The sequence below is a fragment of the Drosophila sechellia genome, chromosome 3R (assembly GCF_004382195.2).
Source record: "Drosophila sechellia strain sech25 chromosome 3R, ASM438219v1, whole genome shotgun sequence".
NCBI classification, from domain to species: domain Eukaryota; kingdom Metazoa; phylum Arthropoda; class Insecta; order Diptera; family Drosophilidae; genus Drosophila; species Drosophila sechellia.
The window spans coordinates 15619511-15642902 of record NC_045952.1 but is presented as its reverse complement, the minus strand read 5'-3'; the positions used below and the strand labels follow the sequence as shown (position 1 = coordinate 15642902).

Here is a 23392-nt window from a genome sequence, read left to right as displayed (position 1 = left end):
GGTAGAGAATGTTGTTTTCAATTGTCTACTTCGGTGCACAAGGCCGTCGCGGGTTAATTCTCCTGCTAAGCAACTTTGTATTGGATTTTATCTGAGGGATTTACTCATTTTTTTTTTTTTTGAGCAAAAGGAAGTAGTTTATTTTGTTATGTTCTAGCCCTAGCGCATACTTTAAAAACTTCATATATGAAGTTAGTAAAAGCTGTAGGGGGGATTTCAGTAAAATTTGGTTCACGCCATAAAGCTCATATTGGAAAAATATTATAATATTCTTTTCTTTTAATTGTAGGCAAAGCATTCCATATAATTATGGCTTTTATATAGTAATATAGTTTTAAGAAAATAAAAAAATAAGAATCAAATTCTGTTACTCTTTTTTACATACTCTGTTAAGATAAACCATAATGTTAGCACTAACATTAAAGTCCCGGCCTAACATCTGTTGATTTAAAAGTCTCCACTATGTTAGCCTTACATGACAGAACCCTAACAGACGCTACAAAGCCACAAGCTAACAGAAGCAGCATCCCAACTGTTTTTAACACCATTAAGACCAGAGAAAATCCAAGAGCCATACCGCGCCCAAAGACACGGCCTTTGGCCTTCTCTTTCAATACCGTTCTCCAAATGAGAGAAATCTCTGTGAAATTCCCGACTCAAAACGAAGCTGTGTCGGCGGAGGTCCTGCGAAAGTATAACCGCGCCATCAAAGAGTTCCCCAGAATCCGTGCCGGAATCCCGAATCCGGAGTCCGCTGGCCGTAGTCAGTTTTACGGCAACTTTGGTGCGGAGCGGTACGAAGGGAAAGCGCTGCCGAGCGATACGGTACGGTTCATCTGTTGTTTTTAAATCGACGTCAACAGACAAAAGAGGAACACACAGGGCAATGACGTCCAAATTTTAAAATTTAAATTCAAGTTGAAAATCTAATATATGAAAATTATCGCACACGTGCTGTGAAATTATGGATTTATGCAAATATTGTAATAGAACGCAAAATGGCAGTGCAGCAGCATTGGCAGACTGAAAGTGCATAAATATTTCAAAAGTCATGTGTAGATTTTAGACATACGGAGCGAAAGAGAAGGGTACGTATGCGGGAAAGAGAGGACTGCAGACGTGTGTGTTGTTGTGCTTGTGTGTCATTTAAGCCAGTCAATGAAATGTTTGTTAATTATGTATGTGTATACATTACATTGCCATTAAGTAATTAACTCAGCTTCAAGCAGAGCTGTTTAAGTCACTATCGTTTTCCCACTCTCTCTCTCTCGCTGGGTGTGCATGTGTGCGTGAGTTACATTTAGGGTCATGCGGATATGATTGTATGTGTGAGTGCTTGACATTGTCTACTTCGATGGAAACATGTTGCGTATACGCCATGTTAATGCAAAACAAATTAAGAGCAAATTGATATGTCAAACAACTGCAACTACCACTTGAAATCGAAATGGAAATGGAAACGTCAAGTGCGACCTGATATTGCCATTAATTTGATATTTATATTATAATTGGAAGACAGACGATTTTCGAGATTTTGAGCGCCTTGGGGAAAAGTCCTGGTTATTCATCAGCAAGTCAGTCTCACAAAGCATTTGTCTAATTGCATAAGCGTAGTCTGCTTTTGCAACAATCAATTCGAACCATTTCGATTGTTGTCTGCTCTCTAGTATTTTTGTTCATTTGCCTAGTCCTCGATTTGATTTCGTTATCTGTCATGTGCATGCTTGAGTGGCATTCTTGGCTTGGGGAATTGCAAATCATATTTTTGTCAAAATATTTTTATTGTCTGGCATATACTGTTCGTCCAGATCTTGTCAATCAGCAATATAAATTGCATAGAAATAATTCAATTAACAAGTATTCAAACTCGTCTTAGCAGAAGAACAATGCCATTTCGCTTTTCGGTTTGACAATGATATGGTTTGCTTACTCATCTAAAATGATAGATAACAATTTACAACATTTATGAATTTATAACATAAAAATGGTATTGTTTTTCTTGCAAGACTCAAAAATGTATGCAATGAATATAAAATATTAGTTAGTTATTGTCTTTTGTAATATATATTTTCTTTAATTTGAATCTCTGTATCACTTACGTGTGTATTGATTTAAATATGGCTAAAATAATCAAATATTACTAGTACATTTTGCAGTTAGTCCTTCTTTTTCCGACCTGTTTCTGTCTGGACCAATAATATATGTAATTTGTTTATTTAGATTACTTGACCACCTGTGTATTAAGCGAACAATTTTAGTTGTCAAACGGCCATCTCATCTTTCAGGGGCTCTCCGTCTGTTTTTGAAAAATAAAGTGCCGTTCCGCAGCAAAAACTTTGCCACGGTAATTTTAATAAACGCGCCAATGAAACCAAAACAATGAGGACAGCATCAGCAACAATAACAACAGTTTTAGCGAGGGGAAGCCCACAAAAAAGAAGCCACAATTTGATTAGAGCAGTAAAGGACTTTGTGCCACAAAGCCTGAAGCGTCCTGCCGAGGTCAGTATGTCTGTTCCCCAGACTTTGAGATTTTGCCTGGACCTCGGCCAGCTATGGGAATTTTTGGCTTCCGAAGCAGACAAAGTTGTCTGCTATATTTTAAATTTTTTTGTTTTGCCTATGCTGCTGCTGGAGCTCAGTGTATATTTGAAACTGTCAACGTTTAAATAACGCTGACAATGACAATAAACAAATGCAGTGGCCAAACAGAATGAAAGCGAAAAAAATAGCCGAGAAAAGTTTAATAAAAAATGGAGCCCAGCCGAAACTTTACAAAAGTCAGACTTGTGCGGGTGAGGGAGTGGTCTATAGATGCACAGAGAAAAATGGTCATAATAGATCATTTAGGTTATAACATGTATTTGTGATAGTTTAGAATCAATGCTTTGTCATTACAATGTTATAAATGGATTTTATATTACATTTTAACTCGTATTTCAGTACGGCTTCTGACCCACTTTTCTTTCTGTGTACGGTTATTAGACAATGAATGAAATTGAATAACCTCAAAACAAAAAGGCAAAGTGAACGATTTTTTTTAGCTAACAAGGACTCTTCACTTATTTTTCTAGCTCATTGGCCTGCTGACCTGTCAATGGCATTTATCGATATCGAAACTATATCCATGTAGATAAAGGACGATGTAATCATGAGAGGCGGCGCGTAGAGCAGAAAAAGTTTTGCCCCCGAAAGTTTGGACTAATAGAAAATATGGCCGGCCATTGAGTTTGGCCAAAAAGGAGCAAAGTTTCCCGCCTTCCCATCAACATCGTCCCGCCTCGATATTGTTCCATGTGGCCAGAGAGGAGGATCGAAATCAGCTGGGGACTTTAAAGGCGGCTGCCCACAATGGACCTGGGCCGATGGTTGCTGCAGCTGGGCGTGCACATGCTGCTGGGTAAGTTAACGTTAAAGTCCTGGCCACAGGATATCTCCTATGGAGAGCCCGGTCCTGGGCCGTAATAATGAAAATATTTGAAACTTTTCATTTTATTGCCTTTTGCTTTTAATCCTTTGGCAAGCCGCCGCAAACCTTTTTTACGACAAAGTCCACGATGTCGGCAACTTTGTGGCTCCCGCTTACATATACAGACACACACACACACACTATGACTATAGTCATTTAGGCATTTCCGTTTCCGCTCGGAGCTTTTGTGCATTTGGCTTCTGTGTGACCCGAACACGAAATTAGCATAGCAATAAATGTGTTTGTTTGGGTGTCGCCGCCTCTTGACCCGGTCGCTGCCGATTTTCTCTGCTGACCCGACCTCGACCGCATCAATTTATGTTAATTTTATGCCGCCGAAATTGTTTTTTAAATACACTTTTAATTATGGCCCAATGAAAGACAAAATGAACCGAAACGTACAGAACTTGGAATGCAAATAAAAATAATTATTTCAATTAGCTTTAATGTGTCTGCCACAGATAAGCTTTATTTTTTCACTTTTGTTGCTCTGGCAACACGGCGGATGAGCAATATTCTACGAAGGAAATACAAAAAACAAGTCAAAGCTGGTAGCAAGAAAAATGGACCTGCTAAAAATAGAACATTTTATTTATAAACATTTATTACGGAAAATTTTCAGAGTTTTAAATGTAAGAGCAAATATTTGATACTCATAATTTTACCACATTACAGTTCTGGAATATGTAAAGTTGGCATTTTTGTGCAAAGCAAAAAGTCATAAACGTGCAGTTAATAATGAGAAAATATTAAAAAAGTTTCAGAAATCTCCCCGTGAAGCATTTAACACGATTAAACGTTTCTAACAGAATTTAAACGAAAATATATTGACTGCCAAATCATTTTGGCGAAGTTTATTTTCAGCGCTTTTGTTTCGTCCTCGTTCAAATTAAATTTCAATTGACCCCTTTCACTATTCTGTCAATTTATTGAACCATATTTGGTTATTCAAATTTGCAATATGCAAAACGTATTTGTTACCAAAAAAAAGAGTGAGAGAACAAAATGTCAAATGATCTGCACGTTGGTTGTGTTTCCCCTTTAACGAGTTCATGCATTGTTTGAGGAACCTCAAACGGCAAGGACAAGGACGTAGACGCAGACATTGACAAATGCCAGGACACTCGTCTGCGATGGCAGAACATTTGCATAAACCAAACATAAATGCGACAATTTCAACCCGGAATACGCCTTAAAGGATTTACCCCACTGTGTAAAAATCGTCTCTCTGCCGGTCGCTATATTTTATTTGCACTTTTCTAAAATTTATAGACGCTCTTAAAATTCACTGCAAACAATGGCTGCCTGCTACGAAAATAAATATTTGGCTACAAAAACGAGGAGTCGTTGCCGGCCCCAAGTGCCATAAAGTTTATTTAAACAAATTGCCGATTTTATAAGTGTCTTCAATTTTAGTAAGTGTGCGTTTCCCCATTCTCCCCGAAGGCAGTGTAAACGCTGCGATGTCTGTGCCATGTTTGCACACAAAAATTACACATTTCCGCCCTCGAAAATTGGGTGTAGCATCTACATGTCATTCGGGCACAAGTCTGACAAAGCCGCTTGCCAATTCTGAAGTTGCAGTTGAAGCAAAACTGACGGCTGGGGTCTCTATTCTCAAGTTTAAACTTTCACGCGTTTCCAGCTGCATACCAAATGTGATTTTGTGAAAAAACACTGGGAAAATGGAAGCTAAAAACAACACAGCCACGCATCAGCTGAGAAATCTCGACCATGCTTTTTGGCCAAGCTTTTTCTAGCTAACTTGGCCTGCTTGTGTTGCTCGTTTAACTGCTCGATTTTCCTTTAGTTTTTTTTCGATTTTTTGTTTTGTTTTTTTCTGAAGCCACTGCGCTTTGCTGAGATTAGCATCTTTATTTGTGTTTGTTTGCCGCAGCACAGCCCAGAGCCAAACTAAAACAAACTCCCACCTCGATCCAAACTGGCGCCCGGAATCCAATGCCCCACTTGTCGTTCTTGGCCCCGCATTTGTATGCAAATTATAGACGCTTGGCCCCTCGATTTTCCCGCTTTTCCGGCTCCTTAGGCTGCTTACTTTTCCCTTGGTTTACTGCAGATTTGTCTGTTCGAGCTTTTATCGTTCGTTCGTCGTGGCAAATGCTTAAAGCGGATTTGATCTCAGTCGGAAGGTATAGGCGAGATACATTTCGTCCTTTACCAACTATTCGGATCCTGAAGTCCCCATTAAAGAGGTCTCAAATCCTTCGAAGTAGAAGAGCTTATTGAACTGCTTTTGGCCCTTGACTTTCATTAGAACTGGCTGAGATGTCTTCTTTCTTTTCCGAACCCAGAAGCGAACCGCTGTGCCAGACAAACGGAATGGGAAATCATCACTAAGGAAAATTAGAAATAAAATAGCAGATAGCCAGCGTTCAAGAATTTTTCACTCGAAAACACTTAATATATAAAGAGCACATTCATTCTAACTGTATCAAAACACGAAACGAATTTGGTCAAAAAGACCAATAAAATTCAATTTATTTAGGAATATACTAAAAGATAATAAAAGTGTCAAATCATTAGCTAAAATTAAAAGAAGATAGAGGAAGATATTATACAGTTTTGTAGATGCGCTTAGTATTGCAGCGTTTTTTCTAGTGCACAGGAGCATCAAGAAATTGACTTGCTATCTTGTCTTGGTCCTGGTTTTTCCTCCGACTCGGATTCATCCTCAGTCTGAGCCGCTGGTTTTGCTCCTGGCATTCGTTGTTAGGCAGCAAAGTTCACTCAAGTGCGTTGATTGCCGTGCAAAAAAGTTTCGTTTGTCTGTATTTGATGTACTTATTTTTATTATTTACATACACAAGCAGTCGGCATCGGTACGCACACACACAAACACTCGTACAACCGCAAACAACAGTTGTGTCCTGTCTTTTTAGTCGCGCAGGTGTAGTTTCCCATTTACTTTTCCTCTACGGCTGTCATTAAGCTGCGGTTACCGCTGCCATTTGCAAATGTGTTTGCCATTGTCGTCATTGTTGGTGCTGCTGCTGCTCCTATTCTTGTTGTTCGTCGGCTGTTTTGACATGCTTCAAAGGACTCATGTCAGGGATTGAAAACCGAATCAGAATTGGAATCAGAATCACAGCCAGGCAGGCACTTTTGTCTGTTTGTCTATTGAAAGTTTAAACAAGTTTGTCTCGCCCGTTTTCCCATTTTCCAGATGTTGCACCAACTCAAAGAGTTTTTCCTCGAAGGACAAACTCGAGCAAGCCGAAAAATAAATACTCTGCTAGTGGTGCCTTCGGCAATTGCAACTTTTGACATCCTTGCAAGTTATTTCAACTGTAAACTGCGACAAATTAAATTCACGAGTGTTGCAGTTGCAACTGTTGCTGCAGGTGCTGTTGTTGTTGCTTCTGCTGTTACCTAATGCGATTTGCGAAAATTATGCACAAGTTGTTGGCTTCCACTTGGCGACGTCTCGCGGATTTCTTGCTTATCATGCGGCAGTGTGCTCCAGTTGCAATTGCAACTTCAACTGCAGCAACTGACAGGGCCAGGATTATGGAAATTCCGTACTGGCAGCAAGTTCGGCATTTAGCGTAATATAAGGAGATGGAAAAACACCGCGGCAACAGCAACAAAAACCCATTGCAGCTAATGATATTAACCATTTTTTCCGGCATTTTCCCCCTTTTTTTTGCACCCGTTTCTCTCTGGCTCTGTCTGTTTGCACTTAAAAGCGCTCTGCGAATTGTAAAAACCAGCACGCGGTTGGTTGCTGTTGTTGCTATTGTTGTTGGTGGCAGCGTTTAGTGCGTTTTTGTTGTTGGAAAACTCTGAGCTTTAGTGCTCGGCATTTCTACAAGTTCATTGAATTAGGAGTTGTGCGTCGGTTGCACTTCTTCTCATTTCTCCCTCTGCAATGCTTTAATTCGTGCCATTTCCATTTTCCTTTTGATAAGCTTAAAATACAGAGAAGCGATTAGGAGTGTTTCTCAATTTGAAACAATAAGACTAAGCCGGGAAAAGGGGCCAAATATTTGTGGCAGCCATTGTAAGCAAAATGTTGTGTAATAAGACAACGAAGATATTAAATATTTTACATATTTTATAGGGAACCATCATAGTTTAAATATACCCAAAAATATGTTTGCATAAATATTTTGTTGCACAATTTAAATGTTGAGCAAAAAATGTATGCAAAAAAAATTAGACAAAGTAATAATTTTTATTTTACTCATTCGAATGACAAAATCGATGAACCCAAAAAGAATTTTTCTTTATTTTGCACTCATTTGTCTATTAGGGAATACTTTTCTTTCCCTTGCCATTCGAAAAAGAACCAAATGATAATTTTTTATTACCACACAATCTCTGACAGGGATTCGAGATTCTGTGGGACTGGTTTAATGCCTCAATTTAAAGCAGACGAATGCAAAACATTTCCATTTCGTTTTCAGTTTTTCGTGTTTATTCTTTTTATATTCACCATTTTTATGGCATTTCTCATCATTTTATCTGACGTTTTTCATCTCGCTGCATGGGACTAACATTCTCCCCTCTGTTTTGCTCTTCTCTCCCTGGGAAAATCCCAACATTTCCATCCTGCCAGTTGTGCGCCGCATTCAGTGTCTGCGTGTGACTGACATCAATGTGCCACAAATTGTTGATTTTCGTGATAACGTGACATTATCCTGCAGCTATGACATAAGTGGTCACACGTTAAATTCGGTTAAGTGGTACAAAAACGGAAAGGAGTTTTTTAGGTAAGTACAGAAATGGCACTACATTTGCATTTTTGTAGGTTTTCCACACTGTGTGATATGCATACAATATATTAAAGTTATTTATACCAGGCAGGCTAATAATCAATTTGATTGATCTAAATTAATGCCACATTAAATTCAACTAAAAATATTTATTAATCGATTATAATTTATGCAACTGCACCATTATCATAAAATATTTATTTAAATAATAGAACATTTTTATTGAGTGAATTGCACAATAGTTATAACTAATTCGCAGGACCTGATAGTTTTGCTGCCGACCATTTCCAGCTATAATTTATGATATTTATTCCAACACGCAGCTGTCAAATGCACGGGAATCTCGGCCATGGTTCCCGTGACCTCTGACCCCCGAGTGGTTTGCTGTGCAAGCACAATACACGCACCCGCAAATATGTTCATTGTCGACCGACTTTCTTGCTCAATTAATTATTAAATAAATTAATTTGTGTTGGCAAATTAATTTAAATGTTTGGCCAAACAGAGAGCTTCGAGCCCTACATCGTTCTCTCAACCAAGTTGGCCGTTAAGCTGCATTTATTATTTATGCACACATCGTTTGCAGCGGCCCAAAAAGCAAACAGCAAATTAATTGCCCAAAAGAGCACATATTTCGACTGCTGGCCAGCCAAAATGTGATGATTAAAAGGCCATTTGACCCCCAAAGTTAGCCGCAGTAAGTGCCATGATAACACTTCATCATTGTCGGCTCTATCTAGTGCGATGTGAAAATTAAAAATCTTCGGTGTCTGTCTACATTTTGCTTAATTAAAAATGAGTAGAGCAGAGTACATAGCATACATGAAATCCCGCACACAGAAAATCTGCGAGAAATGCTGGCAAAAATTAAGAAAAAATAAAAGGGAACGAGACAGTTAGTGAGTCCCATGGGGCGAGCGAAAGTTTTAATTAGACAGCAGCACGTAAAAGTCAACTGGAGGCAAATTGCAATTTCACTTGCACTTGCCAGCCGAATGCAAATTAAGGCAAACACTAGTGCAACAAAAAAAAGAGCGCCAGAAGTTCAAAAATAACTTGCAACATTTTTCTCTTCTTTGAGTTTTTAGGCAACTAATTGCCAATGAATGGCTCACAGATTTCTGTTGAAGGTTTCAAATTATTATTTAAGTAAAACTTTCATACGAAATAGTTTTATTTTACAAAACCCATAGGCTCAACTCTATCATCACACATCACAGAATACTTTAAGAATGGCTGTACTTGGTCCAGGATTTCGTTGAAGTAAAATATCAAATGACGAATTCAAAAGGTTCATATCAAACTAGCCGCATAGTTTACCATTTATAGTATCCTTCTGGATTACCGCACAATGGTATTCTTCTTTTTTTAGTGAAATTAATTTAACGTGTACTTTAGCTTGCCTTTTTTTCGGTGTGTGGACCGTAAGAGAGAAACTCGAGCATTATTCAGCCTCTACCCCAAGCAAATCCCCTTGTAACGAGCATCGGTCGGCGGCGGTTGCCGTTTATATTGCTTATCAAATTTCTTGATTTGCTGCCGCAGTTACCGCCTAAGCCGCAAATAATGCGAAATCGGGCACAGGGGCCCCAGCCGCCTTTTCTACCATGGCTATTAACAAGTGGCGCTCGAAGGCGACTTATCAACACTACAGCAGCGCACAAAAGTAGGCAACAAATTTTTTGCCGCAGCCAGGATTTTATTTATGTGGTTTTTGTAGCAGGGGAAAAGCCACTTGGCATCTGTTTGCGAGTGTGCGTGTGTTTGTGTGTCTGTGTTTGTGTGCGCTGGACAAGTTTTCCACTTGAACACTTTTTGTTGTGAATTCCGCTTTTTACATGTTTTGAGGCATTTGTGGGATTAATGAGCATCAATCCACAATACAAAACAAATTAAAGGGCTGCCCTCGACTCTCTGGCGTGCCCCTTTTTCCATCGATTCGACCACTCGTCCCGGTTTTCCACACGTCGAACCCACATTGGCAATCAGTTAAGGTTGAGTGCATGTAAGCCACTTGTCTGCTAGTGGCGAAAAAGAGAAACGATTCCTCCATTTCCTGGCCGGTTTGCGTTGATGGCTTTGAAAGCTTTTAACCCAAGCCTACGACACACATCTGCAGATTATCAGTTGGCTTTCGCAGGGATAAGGGAGGAGGACCTTTGCAATTTGCGGCCACTTTGCCAGCTCATCTCCACACCCACTCTATAGTGCTGTCAGCTTGGCTATTTTTTAGTAGAGGACTGGTAATTTTAAAAGGAAACCCAATAAAAGCGTAGATGGGCTATCGGTCTCCTATGTATCTGTCAGTCTTAAAAGGTGAAAAACATGCGATAGTTTAACCCAATTTTCAGTAAATATCCCTATGTTTTCCTTTTTTTACTTGATCTCATGAATAAATTGTCTTAAATATACGTTGTAGTAATAAACATAATTGGCTTTTTATTATACTTGTATATTATCCTTTAAGGCTGCCTCTTTGTAACTGACTTAGCAACTAGTTTTAACAGCACTAGAGCTATGTACTAAAGTATTTCAATTAATCACCCAATCTTCGCAGATACTCGCCCCTCACCCCGCCCACCTACATTCCATTCGCCGTGGAGGGCGTGCAGCTGATCGATGACGGCAACGAGTGCAACGAATCCTCCTGTCGCGTGGAGCTCAATTTATTGGGCGTCAAGTCGTCGGGCGTCTACAGGTGCGAAGTGTCCGGCGATGCACCCCACTTCCAGCTAACTGCACGCGATGCCAACATGACCGTCGAAGGTGAGTCCAACAATCCAGATGATGCAGCCGTTGCAGGTGGAGCAGGTTGGGCAAGTGAGCAGCGACGGGATGCCTGAGTAATGAAATGCAATTCCAATTGTTAGTCTTAAATTAACGAGAGTGGGCCAGTGGGTAAGCCAAGCTCCACGCCTCCACCGCCAACGGGCACGTGCTCAAAAACTATCTTTGTGGGCGTGATGCAAATGCAGAACAACATCGGGTTCACTGAGATTAAAACTGCTAAAAAACGAAGCACATTATATGTATTTATATTTATTTCCTTTTTGTATTTGCCAGTTAAAAGAAACTCGAGTACTTGTTTTTAAATCAAAAATTTCATAACTCACTTGAAATCTCCAGGGCAACATAATTGTAGTCTAATAATTTTTTTTCAGTGCGTAGGTGCATTTCTCGTTGGCGTATTCCCGTCGTGCTTCCTTTTGCTGCTGCACAGCATAAACAGAGTAAAATGTGTAATTTCCGTGATATTTTAATAGTAAACAACGGTGGAAGAAAACTGCAAGAAACATGCAAGGCCGTTTGCATATATGAAGAGCTGGCAAAGTGGCTGCCAGTGCAGTGGGCCAGTGGGTGGATTGGTTGGCTTGGCTGGTGCTGCCGTGCACTGGGTGGCTGGTTGGTGTTGCACACGCACAGGATAAGCTGTGAGGAAGGCGAATGCGGGGCAGCCAGCCATTCAGGATGTGCTCGCGAGAGGAACAGCGCGCGTTCATAAAATGTAACCAAGAGATGCATGTGATTCGCATCCGTACACACACAAGCACACAGAGGGCACCCTTCCTGCTCCTGCCATAGTTCTCTGCTTTGTGTGTGTGTGTTTTTGTGTATGTGTGCGGTTCTGTGATTTACGGCAGCACTTTATGCTTAAAAAGGATATCGCTAAAATGAAAAGCTCCAGCACTGCCAGTGCCTCCTTGCTTCTCTTTCCTCCTTTTTTTTCCTCGCAGCGTGTGCGTTTTGCCTTCCTTATTTCGCTTTTACTTTTGCCCCACAGGATGTTTCTCTGCATGTGTTTTATGATCATCTATTTTTCCGCTGATATAAAATAAATATCTTGTAGATGCGGGGCAGTCATGCCTCGGGCTCTGCTACTTTTCCCCGGCGCTGCTGTTGCTAAAATATTTTTAAAAATTTATCAAAAGCAAATAGAAAAGTTGGGGAAAACAAACAGAAGCGTAGCAGAACAGCAGCAGCAAAATAAAGAACCATAGGAAAAAAGGTGCGCCATTTGCATGTGTAATGTGCGTTTAAAATTAGCTAAGGACGTAACTGAGAACTGAGATGCACTCAGCCGGGGAAAAAGTCATCTGTCTCACACTCGCGCATAAGTGAGTGGGGTCCTTTCACAGCAAGGATACTGCAGGGGCTTTCCCTCTTAGCTCAACTCAGAATTGCTTCGGTTAGTTAGACATGTCAGTTTTTGATAGCTGTACATATGAAACCACTAAGCAGTGCGATAACATAAAAAACTTAATTCCATATGTTTTCTCAATATAACGTTTACAAGTTCTAAAATATTTCATTAATTATTTCAGCACTTCCCCAGAACAATCCACTCATCAGCAGCTTTCACTCAACCTATCGCTTTAATGACTTCGTAGAGGTCAACTGTAGTACAGATTTTTCCAGTCTTTTCACACGGATTACCTGGTACGTCAATGGGATAAAGGTATGCGTAGCCCATCCAAATCTACCATCAATTTCTTAGCATTCGTTTTATTTTTGCAGGTTTCTCTGGTGGATTTACTTCCCTCTTTTGAGACCACCATAGTGGCCCATGGATACAGCATGCGACGCATTGTTTCCCAGTTGAATTTCTACGCGAATGAGCCACGTTTCCATCAGTTGCAATTGCAAAAACTGATCCAGCAAAAGCGGACAATCTCACCAGCTAGACTTGGGCTCGAGCTGCGTTGTGTTGCGGAGATCGATCGGTTTCCCCATCTGCAAAGAGAAGGTACCATGTTCGCCCAGCTCTTCAGGGACGAGATCGATCAGAAAAATCAGAAGCTGATCAACTCGAGATCCGGTAAGTCTACATAAATATGTCGGTCACCCACTAAAAATAGCTCAACGTTTGCAAATACCAATTTCAAACTTACCGGAAAGTATAGCTATACGTATTACATTTTTCGATAATAAGTACTTTTAATTAACGGTGTTCAACAATGCGTGCTCTTAAAACTTTAATATATATTTTTAAATGTTTATTTTTTAATTACGAAATGAAATTTGATGGCTCAAAATTGTGGAGTGTACATTTGGTGCTTAAAGTCTCGTTTCGCGGCATTGCTTTTAATGCACTTGACCGCAATGTCAGCGGTCGCTAATTAAAAATAAATACGTTTCCACACGGACTGACAGTCCGGTCGCGGTCTCGCTATTTGGACAAATTTTAACGCAAATTAATAAAAGTCTGATCTCTGACCGGTTGACCCCACTGACCCCGCCGACCCCACTGGCCATTACCACTCCCTCGCACTCACATTCTATTGCCCTATCTCTGCCTCTTCCTGTTGCAGGTGCCACTCCAAATTCACAAGTGCAGCATCTGCTGCTGGTGGCAATTTCGATGACGATGACCGCAGTGCGACTCTTCACACCGCTGACATTTCAATATGGCGCACGGAAGTCGTCGCGCTATAAAATGGCGGCGACGCTATGTAGTTTTCCTCGTTTCCGGTTTTGATTGCGCTCTTTTTTGTTCTGTTCGAATTTATTTAAAATTTTTGTAGCTCTAAGCAACTGAAATGCACGTGAGAATTTACAAACAAAATCAATGTAATATTAATGTATAATTGTAATAAAAGTCTCGCAGAATTTCGTGGGCAGAAATGAACTTAAGCATAGGCAAGCGAATCCTGTAAATAGCCTTTAAGTGTGCAATCGAATTATAAGAACAATGAAATCATCGTCAATAAATAAGCAAGCAAACAAATGACTTCTTTTACCCTTTTCATTTTTGGTTCATTTTCAGGCACGCCTCCAACTCTTTGCCGCCCACAGATAACCGCAAAAGTGCCGTTAAATATGTTGTTGGGAGCCCTTTTTCTGGTTCACATTGCGCTTAATTGTTTCACTTCTTTTTTGTACTTATTGTTGCCTTTTGAGGCACATGCCTCGCATGCCTTTGGGCATATCAGCTATGTGCTCCACGCCCACAGAGGCATTCAACGCCCCCGCCCCTCCATTGAGTCGTCAGTCTCGTTTTCATTTCGCTTTTAAATCGAATTCAATGAATTCGATTGCAATCCCCCTTTGCATACGCAAGTTTGTGGCATTGGAGGCTGGTCCTCCACACAACATCACATCAGCACCATGCTCCTCAAATGGCCGACACTGCACAACAAAGTTAAACCTGTGGCGATTTTTAGAGGAGTGCCTGCTTTTAAATCCCATGCAATGAGAAGATATCACTGAATTTGAAATATTACCCTTATTTTTTCTATATTTAAATGATTACAAATTTATAAAATATTTGTCGGCTGCTGTAAGTATTTGAAAGGTGGAATTCAGAGCATTATTTAAAATTTTTGGCAGTCAAATTAATTGCAAACACAGACAGCAAACCCGCTTTCCATATCAAATGTTAAGTGTGCTGCAATTCGTCATTATTTTATTTTTCATTTCAAATCAGTTTTTAAAGCATTCACTCATTTGAAAGCTGCTGGGGGTTCAGATTCCACCAAAATGACCAGAATCAGCATGCAGATTACACTGAGATGAAATATCCATTGTCAAAGCCCTGTCAGAAGCCAATAAAGAGTAAGAATGTGTTTAAAAAAATAGATCCAGTTTGGCTTTGATCATATTCAAATGAAAACTACTACCAGTTAAATAAGTTAGGAAAATAAAACTAAAGACTGGGCAATAAAATCAAGGTGTATTTCCATATTGAATCATCCCTGTAGACAGGACTACCACTAATGTAAAATGGTGGATCAAAGTTGCCGGCCAAGAATGGCAGAAGCAACGAGGAGCGTAAAAAGACTATTAAGCGATAATTTATTTGTAATCTGCGACGTGGACAGACAGGCTCCTTCAGCGTTCTGCATCCGAGTACTGAAACCCGGCAACTGCACTCGTACACCGAAAACAATCTATGTACATAAGTCAATTTAAGTAGTTAAAATTCAGATGTTACTTTCCTTTAAAAGCGTTCCTTGTTGGATATTTCTGAACTCAATTTAATTCATAGTTCTCTTTTATTAGAAACTGATCAAATATATTTTTCCGTGTATGAAAGCAGAAGAAAGAGGAAGGAATCTGGTTCCTCTGAGGGGGCAATAAAGCGCCAGTAGAAGCAGCAGGAGCATGGTCCTGGCAGTGGCCCAGGCAAATATTTAAAGGCGCTAAGACGGGTCAGTAAGCAGTGGCAATTTGGATCGGGAAAGGGGAAAGAAAATCCGGGGAAATGCTATAGGTTTCAGGGATCTGTGCGAAGGGAGGCGCAGAGTCCTGGGTGCAGTTGAAACCCTCAGCCAACGTGGACAGTCGGTCTTTAAAGGGGAGCAGATAAATGATGCCAGCTTGCTTAAATAACAACAAATGCCAATTACAATTGCTTTAATGGGCAAATGAAAAGGGCCGTGGGGCAGGGGGATGGACAGGATTGAGGGAAATGGTACAGAATGCACTTGCTGCTCCAGAAAACCGCAAGGATTAAGTAATTTCTGCCAGACATGCAGCAGCCACAATCGCCAAATGAACACAAAAACTTTGGCCCAACGAAAGAGACGGACAGACGGTGAGCGAGAGAGAGGGAGCGATAGGGAGAGCGAGGGAATGGCAAGGACTCTGCCACTCTAATGCACTCGTGTGTGCAATAAATTGGCATATCCTTGCCAACCCACATATACAAACACACACACACACACCCACAGAGAGATCCAGGAAGATACACTCACAGACACAATGAGTTTTGCGTGTGCAGATGCTGCTGTATTATGCACAAGATGCGCATAAGAATGAAAATCCTTTTGCACTTAATGGCAACACGGAAAAAGACAGCCAAAGGAACTGCATTTTCTCCTCTCTTATTTTTTTTTTTTGGGTAATATTATTTTGTGCAAAAATTCTTATTTCACCGTTCAAACTCATAAAATTTGCCGACGCTCCTTTGTGGACTCGATGAGCTGGTGGCCAACAAACGGCCAGCGTCCAGCCAACTGAATCTCCTGCTGCTTAACCACTTTGAAGGCCATTAATTTGCAATGACCGTGACGGTGGAAGGTGGAGCGAGGGGGCTGACGAATGGAGACTGGAAAAACCGCCGGCCCCGGAGGCGGGTAAATGGAAAAGGGGTAACCAGCGAAGCATACTGGCGCATCCTGCCATCTTGCCTAGCGTGCACCACTTTACGAGCGCCTCAGCGCCGCTCCACTTTGCGCATTTATTGTTTTTAATGCATTTATGCTAACTGGAGGAGCAGAGGGGTAAATAGAAACCGGGGATGGCCCGCAGAACATGCCCCAACCAAAATGAAAATTAAGCGTCCTTAAAGAAAACGAGAAAATAACATCCATCGAGAGTCGATCTGCCCTGCATCAAAGTTCAATATATACGACCATTATTTATTTAAGCCTCCCTCACACACACACACACACACACTCACGCAGCAACTTCCTGCGGGGAAAAAGAGAGAAATTGGGCCCTGCAGGATGAGATGCCGAGATGCTGATATACTGAGATGCTGAGATTGCATGCAATCTGCTCTGCCAGCAAATTTCCTCCGCGAGTGAAGCTAATGAAACCGTGTGTGTCCTTGCGGCAGGATGTGCCAAATCCATCCAAATATTCCCGCTTCCCAAGACAACCAGGGTGACAACCAATGATTCTTTAAAGGAAAAATGTAAAAAGGTCTGCCAAGATATTGGGTATTGTAATTACGTGTAAAATGGGATAAACTTCACTGGAAAAACGCATTCATGAGCTTAATATAAGTATTTTAAAGTATTTCATTTGCAATAAGTAAGATCTAATTATAATAAGTCTGCAGAAATGTTTTATACCTATTATTAATAGATATAGATATACCTATTATTAATAGAGATATAGATTTTAATATCTGCCTGCTATTTAGTTTTTTTACAGTGACAAAGCAGAGCGAAGTGAAGTGAAACCATAGTGGTGGAGCATTTACTTGAATTGACTTTATCCGCTTTGCTTTTAGCTGTTGTCCTACCAGACCCTGGCCATTCCTGGCAATCAGGCGCAACGACTTCCGTCGCCGCCTGGCAACCGCAATTGAAATGTTTTCATGGTGGCAACTAAAAATTGTCATCGGGATTTCCATTACCTGCGGCCAAGTTGGCTTCTCGGCCACGTTTTATTAAAGATGCTGGGCCATGGCCCCACACCATTGCGTATCCTCCGCAATCCCCGCCCGTAGGCAGTTGGTAATGGGGCTTAATTAAGTTTGTGCCACACCCCCGCGAAATCAGTTGCAGGCGCCAAGGAGAACCAAATCCCTTTATCAACAGAAAATGGCGTGAAAAAAAATGCAATTAGTGTTGCACTCGCGCTACCCACGACTTTCGTTTAATTGCGAACTGCGGTGAATTAAATCATTTTCAGGGCGTCATCTTAAAGCCTTCGAGGAAAAGCTGGCTGAATGGAAAAGATGGCGGCCAAAAGGTTCTCCGCCTAACAACGAAAACAACAAACCGCAGCGGGGCCAAAGGGAAAATGCATAAGAAAGTAAGCAGCGAATGGAAAACGGAAAATGGGAAATGGAAGACAGTGAAAGTGGTGAGAGATTTGTTGACTGCATTTTTAATTACTGTAAAAGCAACTGAGCGGCAGCCGTGTAAATGACTGCTCCTTTGGTTTTTCCCCCTTTTCAGATAATTTCAAAGCTCTTCTGATCATTACAAAGAGGTTTCCACCTGACGCCAATGTTGGTATGTTCATATATGTAAAGTTGTAGTCAATAAAATGATAATAAATCTTGAAAATAAAATAATAATATTACAAATGTTTCTATGTTCTATTACGACGTACTATAGATAATTTTAATAAAGATTAATTATTTATAATTTATAATTCAAAGAAGGTAATCAACTTATGCCATTGTGTTTTAAAGGTTTTGAGAATACTTCTAGACTTTCCTGAACCTCACAATTAGTATCTTGACCGCATCTGTGCGCATATTTGTAGGACATGGAGATTAGCATAAAGATGCGGCCAAAGAACAACTGACAAATAGAAAGTTGTAAAAGCAAACACCATTAAGCACATCAACTGGAAAATGCCGAGAAACTCATTTCATCTATGACAGAACACAACACGAACTATAAGGGAGCAACCACACAACAACACCAAAACTAAAACCAAATAAAAATCAAATTGGACACAGGGCAACAAAAAACAGGAATGTCCAGCATTTCGGGTGACCAGAACTTGTAATATAAGACAAACAAGGGGACGACAATAACAAAATGTTGTTCTTTAAATGGCACAAAATGTTTTCAAAGCTTATTTTTCATTTGCTCGTTGCGCCGCACAACAAAAAGGATATCGAAGGATATGGCCAGGACAACGCAAGACAGCATAATGTGCAGGCGAAAAAAGGAGGGCAAATAAAAAATTTACAAAATATAAGAAAAATAGCTGGAGAGATAGTGAAACACCAGCAGCGGCAGCAGCAGCTGGAAAATGGGCGGGGAAAATCGGGGGGAAAACAACCATCGACCAACGACAACGAGCGGCAAATAAAAATAAACAAACATGGCAAATAAAATGAAAACAAAACTCCATAAAAATGTTTTTTCTGCCCGACGAAAAAGTTAAGCATATAACAAGCGAATGTTTATGCACATGCGAAGAGTGGACTTTCCCGCTACCCGGCACCTATTCCTATTTCTATTCCAATCTAGCTCGTTTTTATTCTGCGTGTAGTTGTGTGCTTTTTGTTTGCCATTTTCCAACCCATATGCCACCCCATTTGGTCATACCATTTTCCATTGCCTTCGCTGACATTCCGTTCTATTGCTTGATGTTTTTTGCAGTTTACTGCAGTTTTTACAACACAAATCGAAATTGTCATCCATTCGCTCAATTTGTCGTCTTGGGCGCGACCTCGTCAACACACCACCCACAATGCAAAATTACCCAACCCCCCCAGTGCCACGCCCACTGGCTCCTACGAGTATATGCATGTGTGCCGCCCACTTGCTTGTGCTTTTGTTTGCGAGCATCTTTATGCTTGGTTACACAAATGCCGTAGAAACCATTTCGCTCATTTCTTTTCCCCTACTTACTAGTTTTTTGCTGCCTTTTTTTTCTATTTGCAGCCAACCCGCAATCTTCGATTTTTTTTTTTGCTAGTTTGCCAATCTAATGGCAAGAAACAAAATCCCAGAAAGAAAAGGCATCCCAAACTTTGCTCCGATCCCTACAAGTACATCCGCATACTCACACTAAACTTGTTTGCGAACGTAATGAAGCGGAAATTCGCTGAATGGCATATGCTGGGGAAAAGAAATTAAATCTGAACTCTGACCCTCCAGGTGATTGTGACCCAAGTGACATCGGAACTGGCAACGTGCATCTCAATTTATACAAAGAACATTACGTTACTTTACACTACAATATAAATATTAAATAATAATATAACGCCAATAAATCTTGTTATTATTTGCACTAAGTTTTATGAAGCCAATTATTCAAGTAAATAATTTAAAGCAATCTTGCACTTAAGCTTGATTATTTTCTTATCGTCTTTAGCAATAATAATCGAGTGCAACATGTGCTTAACATAAACACAAAAAGATAATATACATAGACTGCATAGCCCATCGAAGCAGCTTAATTAGTCAATTACAAGTTGTAATTAAGCAAAACACGAACTTGAAATTGAAATTGCACAAATCCATGTATGCCAAAAACAATAACTGGCTTTTGCAATTATTGGATTATCGAACAGACCAACCAAAACAGTCGATTGTCCCTGCCTAAAGAGACAAAATGCGAAATTAACAAGTTTTCAGTGGATAATTGTGCATTAAGCCATCGAAGTCCCAAAGGGCAAAGTCGTACGGAACCATCACGTATCGATGTCCGGTAAAGTAAGTCGATCCCTTTTGCCCCGCACTCCATTCGCCCAGTGGGAATACATAAAATTACGGCGGGAATAAAAGGATTTTCCTTGGGTAAATGCTCGCTCTCTGTGCCATGTCAGCGATGATAATATAAAGTTTGCACAATTGCCGCCAAGACACTCAACGACGTCATTAACAGGCTGGCGCCATGAGGGAAAATTTGTGGAGGAAAATGAGGATGGGGAAAACTGCGCCACAATTGCCGTATTGTTTAATGGCCAGCAGGCGCGACAGGCGCATGGAAATTATGGAAGACTTTTGCACAACTCAATTAATGAAAAGTAAACATCCTGGGCACAAAGGATTCGCAATCCGAAGGCATCATCCAAAATCGAAAGGATGGGCTGGGGGGTCAATGGTAATGACTGCATAAGGGTCAGGACACAATGCAAAATTAATTAGCTTACTTCACTTAAGCGCTGGCAATTTGAGTGCATCCTATTTCGGCCAGAAATCTCCATTCACATACCCGTCGCCATCGTCATAATCACCATTGTCATCATGATGATGCCAGTTGTCCTTGGCATCCTTCGCCCCGAATATCCTTCTCTAACTAGCATGCTGTAAAGTAATTTGCATTTCAGGCTAATGCCATTTGCATGCGCATATTCCGATTACAATTTAGTTAAATTTGCCGCCACCCCCGCTGACGATGTCCTTGCCTTTTCTAGTCCTGAACTATTGACAATGAACTAATTGCTATTGTTGCCGTCTGGGGACATATTTCGACTGCAAATAAACTCGTTCCTAAAGCGAAAGTCACTGCTAGCGACGGACGGAGACAATGCCAGAGAGGAATGGATGGAGATGGTAACAGGGAGATATAGATACGTATATACTGGCAATGGAGAGCCCAAGGCAGCTTTAACTGCAGCTCGTTTGCTGTCATCGTTATGCCCCGATTCCAGCTACATCCCCAGCTCCACTGGCCCATTTGGCCACTCAAATGTCTCAAGAGCCTCGCCGCCGTGACTGCCTGACTGCATCCCAATCCCCCTCTAAGACACACACACACACAGCACACTGCACCACACTCTCCAAATCGCAAACAATTACTTTTTGAAGTAGTGCGAATGCCCCACCCACCGTCTCCCTACTTCGCCAATACTGCGCCAAAGACCCACTGCATCACCTGCGCCACTCACCTGGGCCACATTGATCTAGCTCCATGCCAAATGCCAGATAACGAACCATCGACGGAATGCCTGCAGTTCGAGCTTCTGACAGGACACATGGAGGCATGGACACAGTGTGTGTAACGTGATTACAAGTGGGTAGGGAAGTCAATAGTGACGAAGACGAGGACACGGACTGGGACTGGGACTGCGACTGGGACGCATGATGCGTTGCAGATCCTGGATAGCGACTTACAGAGGGGTCCTTCAAGGCTACGGCATCTCTAATCCACTTGTTGGAATTTCAGATAGACCTTTTATAAAAGTTTTATATATTTTAAGAAACTAAATATTCCATTTATATTTATATTTTTTAAGTGTTTACAATATATGCCAAATTGGGTTTTGCATAAATGGTTCCAATATTGTTACATTTTATTACCTAATTCTCTAGTTTAACAAGTTACTTTAATATCATAAAATTAAGTGTGGAACTCAGCTTAATTTTACCAATTATAAGTATTTAAAAAAATTGCATTGTATATTGTAGTTTTTTATTTTTATTCTTGATTTGCTTCCACTGTATCCAGTGTCCACTGTACCTTCCGCCACCGCCTTTGATAGCACACATCCAACACATCAGCACGGTCTAGCGTTGCCGACCTGAGAACTTTTGCCAGCAATATTTTATAATTAAAATTTCAAATGCTCGCTGGAGGGAAGGAGTGAAAGAGAGGGGTGAACCGGGCCCGAAAGAGACGGCATTAAGCGGCGAGTGAGCAACAAAGCGAATTGAGTCCGGGTTCCGGAGATCTCATTGATATTGGCGAACAGTGGATTGGTTTTCCCCCGACTTCCTTCGCGCTTTTCAATTGCAATTGCTGTGCTTCTGACTGCCAATGGGGGAAAAATCGTTCAATGGATTGGTGGGGGGTGGTGGTTGAGTTTAAATTGTTCTCCGGATGCCAGGCAATATATAACTAAGTATTCAATATGCTCGATTCAATTTTATGGCCAAGGCACTTACCAAATAGTTGCCAGCTATTAAAACAGGTAGTTAGTTGGCCATAAAAGGGAACTGCGCAATTGCACGATTGCCTTGAAAATTCCGGGGCTCACTCAACCCGCCAATCAAGTGATAATGAACTGCAGTTCCACCTGTTCTCACCTGTGAACATGAATCAAGTACAATACCAATTACGAGGATGCGAAATCAGTTCGCAGCAGCGCTTATCCTTTGGCTCTCTGGCCTTGGGCCGGGCAAACCCAGCCAAGTTTCTCAAGTATTTATGAACTTTGTTAACAGGCCAAGAATTACAAACTTGTGAGCGAGCGAAACTTCTGAACTGAATGAGAAATTGTGTGCAAAGGCGACAGTGTTCGCTGCTTCCTACTTATAATGCTACTGAAAATGAATTAAATGCCACGCCCACACACATATACTCACACACACCAGCAGTGAGGGAGACTATTTTTTATCAAGGTAATCAAAAATATTCATATTTGAGATGAATTAGCGGGAACTCTTTACAAATTTTGGTTACTATTTCCTTTTTATATTTAGGGTATGCTGAGTATACCCCTTAAAAATAATATAATTCAATTTATTGCATTAAATTAGGTTAAGTATTACAAAAATGAAGAGGAAAAGTGAATATATCTGAATAATGTTTGAATAACATGGGGTATTTCTTTGATAAACATGATAATAAATATTTTAAAAATAGTTAAATAAATATTTGAATATTTGCTTTCCCATCAATGGCCCACTGTCACATAAAAGATGCACTAATTGCCACCGAGTCGCCGGGACAAGTTTACGGCCAAGGTAAGCGTAAGGCCAAAGTTCAACGTGACTGAAGTTTTTCGACCGTGTCAGGACTACTTTTTCTAGCTGGTGCTGGATGCATGTGTGTGCGAGAGTTCTCCAGGACTTCACCTAGCGCAACTTTTCCTTTTAACTGTGCTCCCTTTTTCCGCTTTGAACTCGGGCATTGTACGGCATTTCCTTTACGTCGCCGCAGTGACGTCGCTTAAGGTCGCCTTAGTCTGCATTAAAATTGGCTCCTTTATACCTGGTTTACTGCTGGATATTTCATACTTTTGCGCGATAATCATTAAAATCTTATTAAAGTCGCATAAACCACGTCAGCCTAATTAAAAAGTTTACAGTCATTTTGTGTT

At 40.7% G+C, this 23392-nt stretch overlaps 1 protein-coding gene across 3 annotated transcripts; it reads left to right on the top strand.

Moving 5' to 3' along the window:
• Positions 1-748: 748 nt before the first annotated feature.
• LOC6606603 lies at positions 749-13930 on the top strand. Of its 3 annotated transcripts, none has more exons than XM_032722752.1 (7): positions 749-825; positions 3075-3400; positions 8049-8202; positions 10763-10971; positions 12528-12661; positions 12721-13021; positions 13515-13930. In XM_032722752.1, exons 2-7 carry the CDS (start codon positions 3352-3354, stop codon positions 13679-13681), a joined length of 1014 nt encoding a protein of 337 aa, XP_032578643.1. In that variant the 5' UTR covers positions 749-825; positions 3075-3351; the 3' UTR covers positions 13682-13930. The 3 variants fall into 3 exon arrangements, with proteins under 3 accessions (XP_032578643.1, XP_032578642.1, XP_032578644.1); XM_032722751.1 differs by having other exon boundaries at positions 786-1088; XM_032722753.1 differs by lacking the exon at positions 8049-8202 and having other exon boundaries at positions 786-1088.
• Positions 13931-23392: the final 9462 nt, after the last annotated feature.

Coding starts and splice junctions, on each gene's coding strand:
- LOC6606603 (XM_032722752.1), top strand. CDS start 3,352: ATGGACCTGGGCCGATGGTTGCTGCAGCTGGGCGTGCACATGCTGCTG. Junction 3,401..8,048: donor GGGCGTGCACATGCTGCTGG/GTAAGTTAACGT, acceptor CCATCCTGCCAG/TTGTGCGCCGCATTCAGTGT. Junction 12,662..12,720: donor GGTACGTCAATGGGATAAAG/GTATGCGTAGCC, acceptor TTATTTTTGCAG/GTTTCTCTGGTGGATTTACT.